The sequence below is a fragment of the Entelurus aequoreus genome, linkage group LG08 (genome assembly GCF_033978785.1).
Source record: "Entelurus aequoreus isolate RoL-2023_Sb linkage group LG08, RoL_Eaeq_v1.1, whole genome shotgun sequence".
NCBI lineage: Eukaryota > Metazoa > Chordata > Actinopteri > Syngnathiformes > Syngnathidae > Entelurus > Entelurus aequoreus.
Window position 1 is genome coordinate 56,817,980 of NC_084738.1, and position 12,500 is coordinate 56,830,479.

The 12,500-nt window shown below is 39.7% G+C and overlaps 2 protein-coding genes across 2 annotated transcripts in view; both read right to left on the minus strand.

The window, feature by feature from the left end:
* The window catches only part of ddx55 (DEAD (Asp-Glu-Ala-Asp) box polypeptide 55), a 14,224-nt gene extending 6,532 nt beyond the window's left edge, over window positions 1-7,692 (minus strand). The window contains exons 1-6 of the mRNA XM_062056852.1: window positions 7,498-7,692; window positions 7,366-7,416; window positions 7,199-7,285; window positions 3,440-3,531; window positions 3,264-3,326; window positions 56-205 (exon numbers count right to left, since the gene is read on the minus strand). Coding sequence (XP_061912836.1) covers window positions 56-205; window positions 3,264-3,326; window positions 3,440-3,531; window positions 7,199-7,285; window positions 7,366-7,416; window positions 7,498-7,605 — 551 coding nt within the window. The 5' untranslated portion in view covers window positions 7,606-7,692. The remainder of the gene's footprint in view (window positions 1-55; window positions 206-3,263; window positions 3,327-3,439; window positions 3,532-7,198; window positions 7,286-7,365; window positions 7,417-7,497) is intronic.
* A 387-nt stretch (window positions 7,693-8,079) lies between these two features.
* tmed2 (transmembrane p24 trafficking protein 2) overlaps window positions 8,080-12,500 on the minus strand; it is a 7,917-nt gene continuing 3,496 nt past the window's right edge. The window contains exons 2-4 of the mRNA XM_062056854.1: window positions 9,742-9,934; window positions 9,160-9,267; window positions 8,080-9,080 (exon numbers count right to left, since the gene is read on the minus strand). Of these exons, the coding sequence (XP_061912838.1) occupies window positions 8,956-9,080; window positions 9,160-9,267; window positions 9,742-9,934 (426 nt within the window). The 3' untranslated portion in view covers window positions 8,080-8,955. The remainder of the gene's footprint in view (window positions 9,081-9,159; window positions 9,268-9,741; window positions 9,935-12,500) is intronic.

The following is a 12,500-nucleotide window of genomic DNA, read 5'->3' on the forward strand; positions in this document are numbered from 1 at the left end:
CAGTAAACACGGCGTTGGCATGATGTCGGCGCTGACTAGATTGTCAACTCGGTACCTGTTCTCAAAGCCCATGTCCAGAAGTCTGTCTGCCTCGTCCAGTACCAGAACATCAAGGCTTTTCACAGAGGAGGCCAAGTCCACGCCGTCTGACTTCCTGCGGAACATGTCTTCCAGACGGCCGGGTGTCGCGATAATGATGTTGGCCCTGCAGCACAGGACGACCACAGTGTATCCCACGGGGCATTTTTATGGTGTTCTCATACAGTAAGTGACACGAGTGGATGGAAAACAATGACGTCGTACAATTCAACGCTCCATAATGCAACAACGGTCATCACAGAAACAGTGACGCGGACTTTGCTGCGGAGATTTCCCCACAGAGTAAACGGAGCCAAGCGCTTGGTTTAACGTCATTTTCCCTCGCTTCCGCTTGCGTTTAAAAGCGCACTGCTGTGTTTAGATGGAGACAGGTGTGGACAATATTGGAGACAGACGCACTTGTCCCCACACTAAAAGTATTATACAGCGATGGAGGAAACTATTTGATGTATTGCAGCAGGCGATGTGTCGTGAACGTTGTCACAACTTGTTGATAAAGTCTTTACTTTGTTTACTGGGATGTTCACTCCTCCTTTATTTAACTGCAAACTGTATCAGTGTTCAAATAACATCAATACTAGCTAAAATGTTTTGTCATCTCATAGAACTGAACAAAGGCTGTGAAGATTGTGTATTCGATGTGAGAGGTGTCGCTCCTAATTTTTGTTGGCCAAACTGCTGTACTGAACCAAGAGAAGAACAAAGCTTGTTTATTAGACTTCATCTACATTAGCCAAACTGCTTTGAGTTTTATTTTAGTACCAAAAAGTAAACACAAGTTTTTTTTTTACATTACTTGTGTATTTTCATGTCACAAAGGTATTAATTCAAAAAACATTCATGTGACACATAATTTTGTTAATGTTTTATTGTGTATAGTTAATTCCTATTTGATATATTGCACCAAAAACCAGACGTTTGCAGCTAGAATAGTCATTTACCACATTAGCAATGTATAGAGTGTATTTCTTTAAAGTTAAGACTAGTTTAAAGTTATCTTCATTGAAAAGTACAGTGCTTTTCCTTCAAAAATAAGGACATTTCAATGTGACCCCAAACTTTTAAACGGTAGTGTATATATATTTTTATTTGTATTAAATCAACATAAAAAACACAAGATACACTTACAATTAGTGCACCAACCCAAAAAACCTCCCTCCCCCATTCACTCATTCACACTCATTCGCACAAAAGGGTTGTTTCTTTCTGTTATTAATATTTCTGGTTCCTACATTATATATCAATATAGATCAAGACAGTCTGCAGGGATACAGTCCGTAAGCACACATGATTGTATTTTTTTATGACAAACAAAAAAATAAAAAATAAACCATACACCCCCCCCCGGTTCGTGGGACTAATTTTCAAGCGTTGACCGGTCCGCAGTAACAAAAAGGTTGGGGACCACTGCTGTATAGCACTTCACACTGTGTTTAAAGTGTACAAACCTTCGCTAAAATATAATTTTTTGTCGAGACTGGAACCCATTGTTCATATTTAAATTGTTTTTTAAGGAGAAATGTGCTTCACTATACAAACTTTTTGATTTCCAAACACTGTTCAAGATCCAATTACGTTCGTAAATCGAGGTTCCACTGTATACTGTATTGGCTTTGAAAATTAAATGTATCAAAATGGTCCCCACATCCTTTGATTTATCAGTGTGCGGTCTTGCACTACACAATAGGAGTTCTGGAAAAAAAATATATTCACACCCGAATCGCAATCCTTATTTATTCTAACTCGATTCATCATTTTCAAGAATCATTTAAGAGACACATTTTAAAAAGACATTTCCTTAGCCTTCTCCGTGCTTACATGCTGCCCATATACATCAGACCTCAACATCCAAAAATATATTTTGTAACCTGTAGCCTGTTTTGAAAAGGCTTCATAATAATTTTTATACCAAATAATATATTGCAAGAATCGTGTTGAGTCAAGAATCGATTTTGAAATCGAATTGTGAGTTGTTGGAAGATGTTATGCCAACATTAACTACAAAACACCACTAGGGGGCAGTATCACACCTTCCTGTTCCCATTATTACAGTGGTTCTTAACCTTGTTGGAGGTACCGAACCCCACCTGTTTCATATGCGCATTCACCGAACCCTTCTTTCGTGAAAAATAAAATGTTTTTTTTCAAATTCAAGGCCAAGTTAAGTTTTTTTACTGGTGCACAAAATGAACCGTGCATGAACATCACCTTGTTCAAAGAACAAAACCAACACAGTGCATGGACTCACAACAAATTACACACCTGCAAATCAGTGTGACTTCTGCTGTTGCCTTTGAGAGACCAGTTCAGATATGCGTGGCTTCACCTTGGCAAGTGCCACTCTCATGTCATTTTAAATGATAAATGATAAAATAAAATTATTTATTTATTTTCACAGCAAAGTCTGTTCCTTTTCTTCGTTTTCCACCCAGACATACAATACTGGTACACAGCTCATGAAAAACAATATGTTTTGTTATTGTCATAAGTGGGCCAAAACACTTATATTAGAAAATAATCTCATGGAAATAACAGCTGTCATTTGATTATAATAATAAAACGTTTAATTTGTTATTTAGTCAGGTTTGGGACAGGTGTGCTCACATGTGCTCCACTGAATACTCAAGGAGTTTTTGCGTTTGCTCACGCATATGGAAAATTAGAGGGAACATTGTTTGAGGGTATCCATAATACACCTATAGGGAGAAGTTTTTATTTACACAATGAGTCGGGTGTGTCTTGACCTCCGCGGCGGAGGCTCCGCCGAACCCCTGAAGCCGACTCACCGAACCCCTAGGGTTCGATCGAACCCAGGTTAAGAACCACTGCACTATTACTAGGATTGGGGATCCTAGTAATAGTGGAAACAGGAAGATGTCACCATTTGCAGTATTTTAAAAATGTTTTTTTATCTCTCCAAAATTAGTAGTTTTTTTTCTAGGCAGAATTTTCACCCTAACAAATTTATAAGTGATAATAAATCGTAAAATTTGCTTTACTGTGACAGTGGAGTGTTGTTGCGTTACCACGACTGAAAACATGGTCCGTAAACTTATTACAGCGCTTATGATGCCCACAGCTTGACCATGGAACAGAACACATCTATTTCCAGGACTGTATAGTTTCTTTGTGAAAGATTTGTTTTATGAGTGGTCCGTGTTTACCCTTTTTCCTTGAACTTCTCCACGTCCTGCATTGGGTTGTTGCCACCGATCATTAACATCTGCCTGGAAAGTTATCAAAAAGTAATGTCACAAAACAGGAAGTGGTGGTCTGCTCTGCAACTTGTGATTCATACTAAATGATGTGTGTGTGTGTAAGCTGCATACTGTCTACTCACGTAAACTGCGGAAACTTCTGGATGAAGTGTCCCATGACTTCACTGATCTGGATGGCCAGCTCACGTGTGGGCGTGATGATCAGCGCACCCACCTGCAGATGGTCAAAGAATATCATGGGAGGAATAAATAGCGCAGAGGTGTGTTCATACTGAATCCTACACAACTTTACCTTTTTTGGCTGAATTATATTTTACAGCAAAATGACTAAATTTAGGACACAGAGTATTGGGATGGGTACTGTTCACATTTGAACCGATAAGGTATCAATTCCCAGTACTTGAGAATCGATACCTGTACTCTTTGATAATTTTTTGTACTTTTGTGTGTGTTAGTAAATGTTAATTGTTTGAAAATAACACTTTATTTTTCAATGTAACATTTAAAATGAGCTGATTATGATAACCTTGCTGTTCAGTTGTTATATCTTGTTTTAGGATTACATTTAAGTCTCAGTTGCACTTCCAAGACATTATATGACAGTACTGTATAAGCTATCTATTGTATGTTGTCTAACTCGGAAGTAGATTTTTCCAGGCATCTGGATATGTTATGTTGCGCCCTACAAAATGTTTATACTACAAGTAGTGTGCTTATTATTGAGACATTCATCTATATTGTAGTTTTCATGATAACATTTGGAGGTGTTCACTCTGCTATGTAAACTCGCTAATGCTAATAGTAGCCTGTCTATGGCAAATCCTATGTAAATTATCATCAAGCAAGCGCATTTTGGAAGAGTGGCGCCTTACTTTACATTCAAGCGTTTTCTACCAAGCGTACTTTCGTTGTTGGGGTTGAAAGCTGCTTGAGTGATTGTTTTCTTAAGTCTGTGTTTAGTGTGCAACACAGTATCGAAATATGGCACGTGTTTGATTTTATGTGAATCCATAACCGGTAGTACCAACTGAATTTGGTCAGTGCCTATAAAAGTACAGAATTTGGTGCCCATTCCTAATTTCCTAGTTAGTTAGTTTAATCCCTAAATGTGGGTGGGTTATTTTATTGAGAAAATCCAAGCCAACATTTCTTTTAACTTAATATATAAACGTAGACACCATTCACTGAGGAGATTAAGATGACGTGCAATTACTATAATATATACTGATAATATTATTTGAATTGAATTTAATAAATGGCCCTGCGATGAGGTGGCGACTTGTCCAGGGTGTACCCTGGCTTCCAACCAAATGCAGCTGGGATAGGCTCCAGCTAACATGAGTCTCTCAACACACAGAAATGGTAAAAAAAATACTAAATAATTAGTAGTTAGAAGTGTGTGGTCGTCGCATCTTGCTACACTGAAGAATGACATCACTTTTTAGTCAAATCAGGATTTTGCTGGCTTTTTTGGGGGGAAATTTCGCAAAAGTCTTTTTCAGAAAGTTGCAGCAAAAGTTGGGATATTTTGAGGCTTATTTTTTTCACTAAAATACATTTGTTATTGTTTTCAGTGTTCCTTGTAACTTTACCTCAAAAAGCACAGAATTTCAACAAAAAAAATGGAAAAATAATACTGTATTGATATTTTACTCGTTTTATACCTCACACACTTCAAAGTAGACACTAGATAGCAGTAAAACCACATATTCAGAGCTCATTTTCAAATTTTCAAGGTTTAGAGTGCTGTAGACCAGAACAGGAAGTAGATTTAAGCTATGAAGGAGGATGACAATTGTGCCATTTGAGCAATAAAAAGTTGATATATTGTTACAGTAGCTGTTCCTGCTTCGTCTACAAAAAACAAACGTAAGTTTTGATTAGACACTTGACGTGCAGGTTTGAGCGCCCCTCGGAGACAAATTTGACTGGCCAAAATTACACTGATTGGGCAAAATGTGCGGGGAAGTTGTGAACGTTGGAGAAAGTTGCGAGGCCGCACATGATTTTTTGGAAATTTTTTGGAATTTGCTTGAATTGATGCGATCGTGACATCACAAATTCCTGGAGGGACTGAGTTTTGCTGTTTCCCAAGTGTGAGTCAGACTCTTCTGATGGCCGTGCATACAGAAAAAGAAAGTGAAAAGTGAAGTGAAATTAGACATGGTAAAATGTTGACAGAATGTTGAAATCAATATTGATTCCGGTCAAAGGCACTCAAGCGTCACGTCCATCATGAAGGCGATTCAGAGGGTCATAAAGTCTGCACAAAAAATCTTCGGCTGCCCCCTCCCCTCCCCGAAGGATTTACACAACTCCCGTTGCCTCGACAGAGCAAAAAGCATCACCAAGAACAGCAGACACCCTGGCTTCCACCTGTTTGACCTGCTACCATCGGACAGGCGCTACAGGTGCATCAGAGCCAGAACAAACAGGCTCAGAGACAACTTCTTTCCCAGAGCTGTCACCATCTTGAACTCTTTTAACTTACAATAATAATTCACCCCTATACAATATCCTACCCTAATACCCTACTGTGCAATATTACCCTTCGAGTGCAATACATCCGACACTGATTGTTACTTATTACTCCGGTACTCTTGTCTTGTTCTGTATATTGTACAGTATTCTGTATTTGTATAGTGTTTTGTATATTGTATAGGATTGCTTATTATTTGTATTGGATAGTAGTCTGTTTATTTCAATTTTTAATTTTTTTTCTTTATTACCTCTTGTGTAATTTATTTTTACCCCATATTTGTTCCCACCACCGCACCTTAAGTTGGAGTCCTTAATCTCGTTATATGCAAATATAATGACAATAAAGTCCATTCTATTCTATTCTATAATGGTATGATGGTATCTTTGATCATGTTCAAAGGATCTGCTCCTACGGAATGGAGTATTAGTCTTATAATTGCCATTTCCTGTCTCTCCCTCCCTTGCAAAGCTTTTTCCAGTGTGCAAGACAACAAGAGGAATAAAAGTAAGGAATTGTTTTGTTTTGTTTTAATTACGGTTTCATTTTATTTCTGTATTGCATACGTACTTGATGTGTTCTGTGCGCGCTGGATCTCTAACTTGATAGGTCATCCCTTGTGTGGTGTTCGGGTCTTTGTAACCCGTTTTAATTTTGAATTAAAAGAAAAATGATACAATTGATTAATTTTTCAAACTGAGACTCACTGACTTTGGCTCATTTTCTGTGAAGAACATATATCAGAATACATATTTAATGACCACACACCATACACCCCTACACATTTCTATTACAAATAAGATGTCCGGGTCCACTGCACCCAGGGCTAATAAAAGTGTGGAAATTGATGTTCTGTGTACCACACAAACCCACACACACACACACAACAGGCCTAGACAAGAGGAGGACAGAGTGTAGGTACACAGAACATCAAAGGGTCAAATGTGCCAGAAAATGAGAGCAGACAGTGTTGACAAACAATGTTGCAACCTTGTGTGGGAACCGCAGGTGCAGAAACACAAAAGAAGAATCCCTGTGGGATGCAAAAACTGGCAGAGAAATTTTCCGTGCAACGCTCATATTGTTGTCACTCAGCCAGCGTTTGTGGGTCTGATGGACCCGTTGCATTTTGTGGCTTTTAATGCCTCACAATCAAACACTTTTATGTTAAAATACTGAACAGATGTTTATTGGGATAAGGTAAACATATGTTCAGTATTTTAACATAAAAGTGTTTCATTGTGAGGCATTAAAAGCCAAAAAATGCAACGGGTCCATCAGAACCATAAACGCTGGCTGAGTAACAACAATATGAACATTACACAAGCTTAATAAAAACATGATTTATTAGCTAGAAAGTGCTCTGATTTGATACATTTTAATCATGCTCCATGGTTTTTACCTGCATCTTCTTAAGCTTCTCTTCTCTCTTGAGCAGAACTTCCAGAACAGGAATGACGAAAGCCAGAGTCTTTCCACTCCCAGTCACCTAAAGACAACATTGATACACTTTATGGCAAATATACACTAATGTTGTGCGATTTTATTTGCTACGAGTAAGTCACTAACCGCCTCAGCAGCCACATCTTTGTTGCTCATGAAGAGAGGAATGCAAGCAGACTGCAAGGATTGGGAGAAAAACAAACATGTTTGTGTATACAAGGGTCAGGTTTTACATTTATTTAAAGTATTTATAATTACCTGTACAGGTGTCGTGTGCGTGAATTTAAGCTCTTTGAGCGTCTGTAAGATTCCGTCACTGAGTTTTACTGATAAACTATTCCACGTACCGTCTGTCGTGTTGTCCATGATGAAAAATAAAAAAACACACTGAAGTTGTTAGCTGATGCTAAAGCTATTTCCTCCACGATGCGACCACTTCCGGTGCGCTGGTGTTTACACTCCGGCGGGGAACGACTAACATGTAGAAAAGTTCCCAACCAAATTTACTTTATGAAGGTTTATTTTAAAAAAAAAACCTCACCGAAAAAGTAATTAAGTAGTTGGTTAAGTAGTTAGTTATAAATTAGTAAATTTGTCTTTTCTTGGTTATTTCATTAAAACTGCTAGAAAATGAACGAGATAGCATGTTAATAAGTGTTGATATTTACATGTAACACTTGCCTATTTATAGTAGATTTTCTGAGATTATTCTTGTTATATTCTGAATAGATATTTTGATTTTTTTGGTTGCTGCTATTATAATTGTGCATGATGTATTTTCTATAGACAAATTCATCCTTCACCTCAAACATGACCACTTTCAATTTAAAGACATCGCAGTCATTGTATAGAATTTCTTTATTAAAACTGGGGCTTTTTTTTTCAACCATTCTACATTTGTACAGATGGGTTCTTCAGTGTGTTAGAATCAGAAAAGGAGATACTTGAGTGCAGAGTCATTTTCCTGCCAAAGCAACAGCAAAGGTTGGTTTTTTTTCAATACAAAAGTGAAACTTTCAGTAAGACGCAACACACAGGATGCAGCCACCCCGAATGAAGAGACAGCCTTGGACGTTTCGCAAAGAGCAAAAAAGAAATGGATGTTAAAAATGAGAAAAAGGTTGCGTCTGACTGAAAGTGTTCCAAAACAGGAAAACAAAAGTTCAAACAATCGCATAATTTAAAAGCCCTCAACAAAATAACTGAGCAGCAACATAAAGCACACAGCAGTCATAGCCCCCCCCCACCAACATGTGGCGCATTGGTTACACTTTATATTCCTCACAAATTTAAATTAACTTTTGCACAACTTGACCTTATATGTTACCCTTCGAAGTAGCTGCTACACACAAGTGCTGTTTGGAGCAAAGCACCAGCACATGACCCCACCCAAACTGACACAAAGCCTATTTTAACATGTCATCTCCATCAACTTCCATTTGACTGCTTTTATTTAACAGTACAAGCAGATATTTCACGATTGATTAGGCTTTACTGAATGCAATTGTCAAAATCATTTAGGGAGCAAAAAATCTGTTAAAACCAACAACAACAACAAAAAATGCATCCACTCCATAATCTTGTGGCCATTTGTTTCCAAATGTACATACAAATGAGAAATAGTGAAAACTGCCAGTCTCGTTTGCAGATTGTAAATAACTGTCTTGGCGTAGGGACACCAAGAGGAGGACGTAGAGGGCTCACACCGCCACCGCCCTACACCACTCGTCGCACTTCAAAAAATCTCTTCAGGTAGTAAATCTGTCCGAGCGTCATGGCAACCAGGACGAGGGCTTCAAAGAAGGACCACAGGACCACTCGGCTGTTTGTGTTGTCGTTGACTAGATGGGGATGTAAAAATCACACGTCACAAGCCATGTCACGCATTTTCAGTCAAGCATAGTTCAGCTGTGCACTCACTTGCTCGGTGTATCCTCTCGCGCACCTCCATGTACTCCTGCTCATGCTTCACGGCAGTCATGGCCACGGCCAGCTCGTTGATCATTTCCTCCAGCTTATTTTGGTGAGCTAAAACAGAAAACACCGGTCACAAAGGAGCTCAAGTCACACACTACTAGATCAAACATGCACATTTTTTTTTCTCTCCCACAGTGCAAAGTGCAGCAAACATAATTAACAGGACGAGCAACAAAAGGTTCACTTCTGGATTCAAAGTGCACATTTAAGTATGTGCCGGCAAACATGAAGCTTACAGGGTGAAAGCTTTTAGGGCTGTGCTACAAGTCAAACCACTCAAACACTACTAAATCTTCAGTTTAGGCACAGGAATTCACACTATTAGTGTCATTTAACAACTCTGGTTAGAGTGCAAGAAAACTCCACATTGTATTTCATAACAGCCTGCCTACCATCCCAATTGCCACCACCTATAAAGAGGAAAAAAGTGTCCAGAAAAAGTCAAAAACAGCTCAATAAGGGAGAGAGAGAGCACTCGGCATGCCGGGAACAGAATCAGTGTAACGTAAAGTGTGGCGTCCACACCTTCTGTCTCCATGTCCTGGCCTTTGGGTGCCTCTCCGATGTCAATGGTGAACATGACAATCTTGGGTGTCATCGTAGACATTTTGTTGCTGAAGCAGAACTTGTAGGTTCCGTCCATATGTGCCGCGACCGAGTATTTGCCACTGGACTCCCGGTCGCCCTTGTAGATCTGCTTACCATCGGGTCCGGTTATCTGCAAGAACCAGAGGACGGCCACCATTAAAAACAAGAAAGGATCATTTTACATATGGGCATTGTCCAACATATGGAAATGTATGTAATTACATATGTAAGTGTAAAAAGAAGAAACATCTAATAGAGCTAAGCTGATAAAACAATATCAATATATATTGCTATTGACATGTAATCTATATCAATAAAAAATTTGCCTGATAAAACTTTCGATATATGTATATATTTTTTTTTGGGGTCGGAAGAAACCAGAATTTGCAAACCAAAGTTGGTTGCATATACAAAAGCACTCGCGCGCTTGTAACCTAGCAAAACAGGAAGTGATCACTAAGTGACACGCTAACAGCAAATCAATGAACAGTATCAAGTTTAGTTGCGCCATCTTGCTCTTGATTGGAGTGAGAAGAGAAAGTAAAAATGAGTGCTGCAGAGAGCGAAAACATTTGATAAAACTGCGATTTTTCTCTCCAAAATCGCGATTAGATTTACAATTTTATATTCTATACATACTAAAAATACATTAAACTGCAAAAATAAAGAGTGAAGGAAGACATGTTACTTTTAGACTGTCAATCAACATATTCTTGTCTCAAGGTGCCACACAGAAAAATATGCAATAATTTACTTGAAAACATATTTGGTTTTATGCAGACAGACTCAGAGATTTTGTCTACACCATGCTCTTTAACTAGAGAAATACAGTGTTAATAATGTAATCATAATATATAAAAATAATGCAAGTAATCATTTAAAAGGATAAAAACGTTTATCATAACTGTAGAGTTGTTTGTGTACTGTACGGTAATTGGAAGGTAAACAACTCATTTCTGGACTCATTTCTGTAAGCAAAAATTCAAACTAAAAAGATTTTGAACATCTTAAAGTGCATTTTTTTCCCCAGTTGTAAAAATGAGGTCGGACGTTGTCTTTTTGCTTAATGCTACCACATGATCAAGACTGCGTTTTCTCTCATTCGTCCGTGGAGATGGGCTCATATCGCAAATCCGATTTGAAGCAGAAATATTCCCACAACAAGACATTTGGCTTTATAATGTTATTTTTTTCTACTAATTTCTGTTAGTTAAAGGCACTTATCACTGGCGAGTCGCGAGGCTCTCTGTCCATGTGTGGGGGAAGAGCGAGACACTCTCCTGCTCCCTTTGCTCTGGAAGAGGCTCCTTGGAACATCGCCTCAGCAGTTGCCCAAAGTCCCTGGCTGATAGTCGCTATCGCTGGTGCCATGACCGGGTACTGAAAGCAGTTGCTGAGAGCATAGCTTCAGCCATCAGCACCAGCAAGCAACATCATGCACCAGAGAAGGCAATCTCATTCATCAAAGCTGGAGAGAGACCTCATGCACTTCAACAGACAACAACAGGACTCCTTCACACAGCCCCTGATTGGCAGCTACACGTTGACCTGGGAAAACAACTGAGGTTCCCCCAGCACATTGTAACAATATCTCTCTGGCCAGACATGATCATCATCTCAGAGGCTTCGAAACACCTGATCATGCTGGAACTAATAGTGCCTTGGGAGGAGCGGATTGAGGACGCCAACGAAAGGAAACGTGCCAAGTATCAGGAACTGGTGGAGGAGTGCAGGGTCAGGGGCTGGAGGACTTTCTATGAGCCAATAGAAGTTGGCTGCCGTGGCTTTGCAGGACGCTCCCTCTGCAAAGTCCTTGGCCGATTGGGAGTCACAGGGGCGGCCAAAAGGAGGGCCATTCAATCCGCAACCACCTCGTGGCAGAGAAAGCCCCGAGGTGGTTGTGGCTGAAAAGGGCAGATCCGTGGGTTGCTACTGGGACACAAGCAGGGACTTGATCACCCCGGCTGTGTCGCCTGACGAGGGTGTCTGATGTTGCGAGACCCAAAACACCCAATGACTCCAGGATACATCACTTAAGGTGCCGACCGAGATGCTGGTGCAGTTTTACTCAGCCATCATAGAGTCCATCCTGACCTCCTCCATCACAGTGTGGTTCCCCGGCGCCACAGTCCAGGACAAGAATAGACTGCAGCGCAATGTACGTGCTGCTGAGAAGGTGATTGGCTGCAAGCTCCCATCCCTCCATGACTTGTTCTCCTACAGGACCAGGAGGCGTGTGGGTCGGATCACAGCTGACTCTTCTCACCCTGGACACAAACTATTCTCCCCTCTCCCCTCAGGCAGGAGACTACGCTTCATCCAGACCCACACCTCCCGCCATCTGAACAGTTTTTTCCCCTCGGCCATCAGGCAAATGAACAATAACTCCTAACAGTAGCTCTTTGAATTCCTTCTAAGTCTATCTGATAGCTCAGTCACAGCTCTTTTTATTACCAAATATGTGTTATATGTGTTTTATGTTGCACGATTGCACCAAGAAAAATTCCTAGTTTGTGAACCCGTTCTCAAACAATGGCAATAAAACTATTCTGATTCTGATGATGTGTCCCAGTGCATCCAGGAGATGTATATTTTAAGTTTAAGTAAGCATAACATAAATTCCTTTACATACTTAAGAATAACAGACCAAATAAATGTTACACCGCCATAACTTCCTAGACCTAAACCTGCAAACA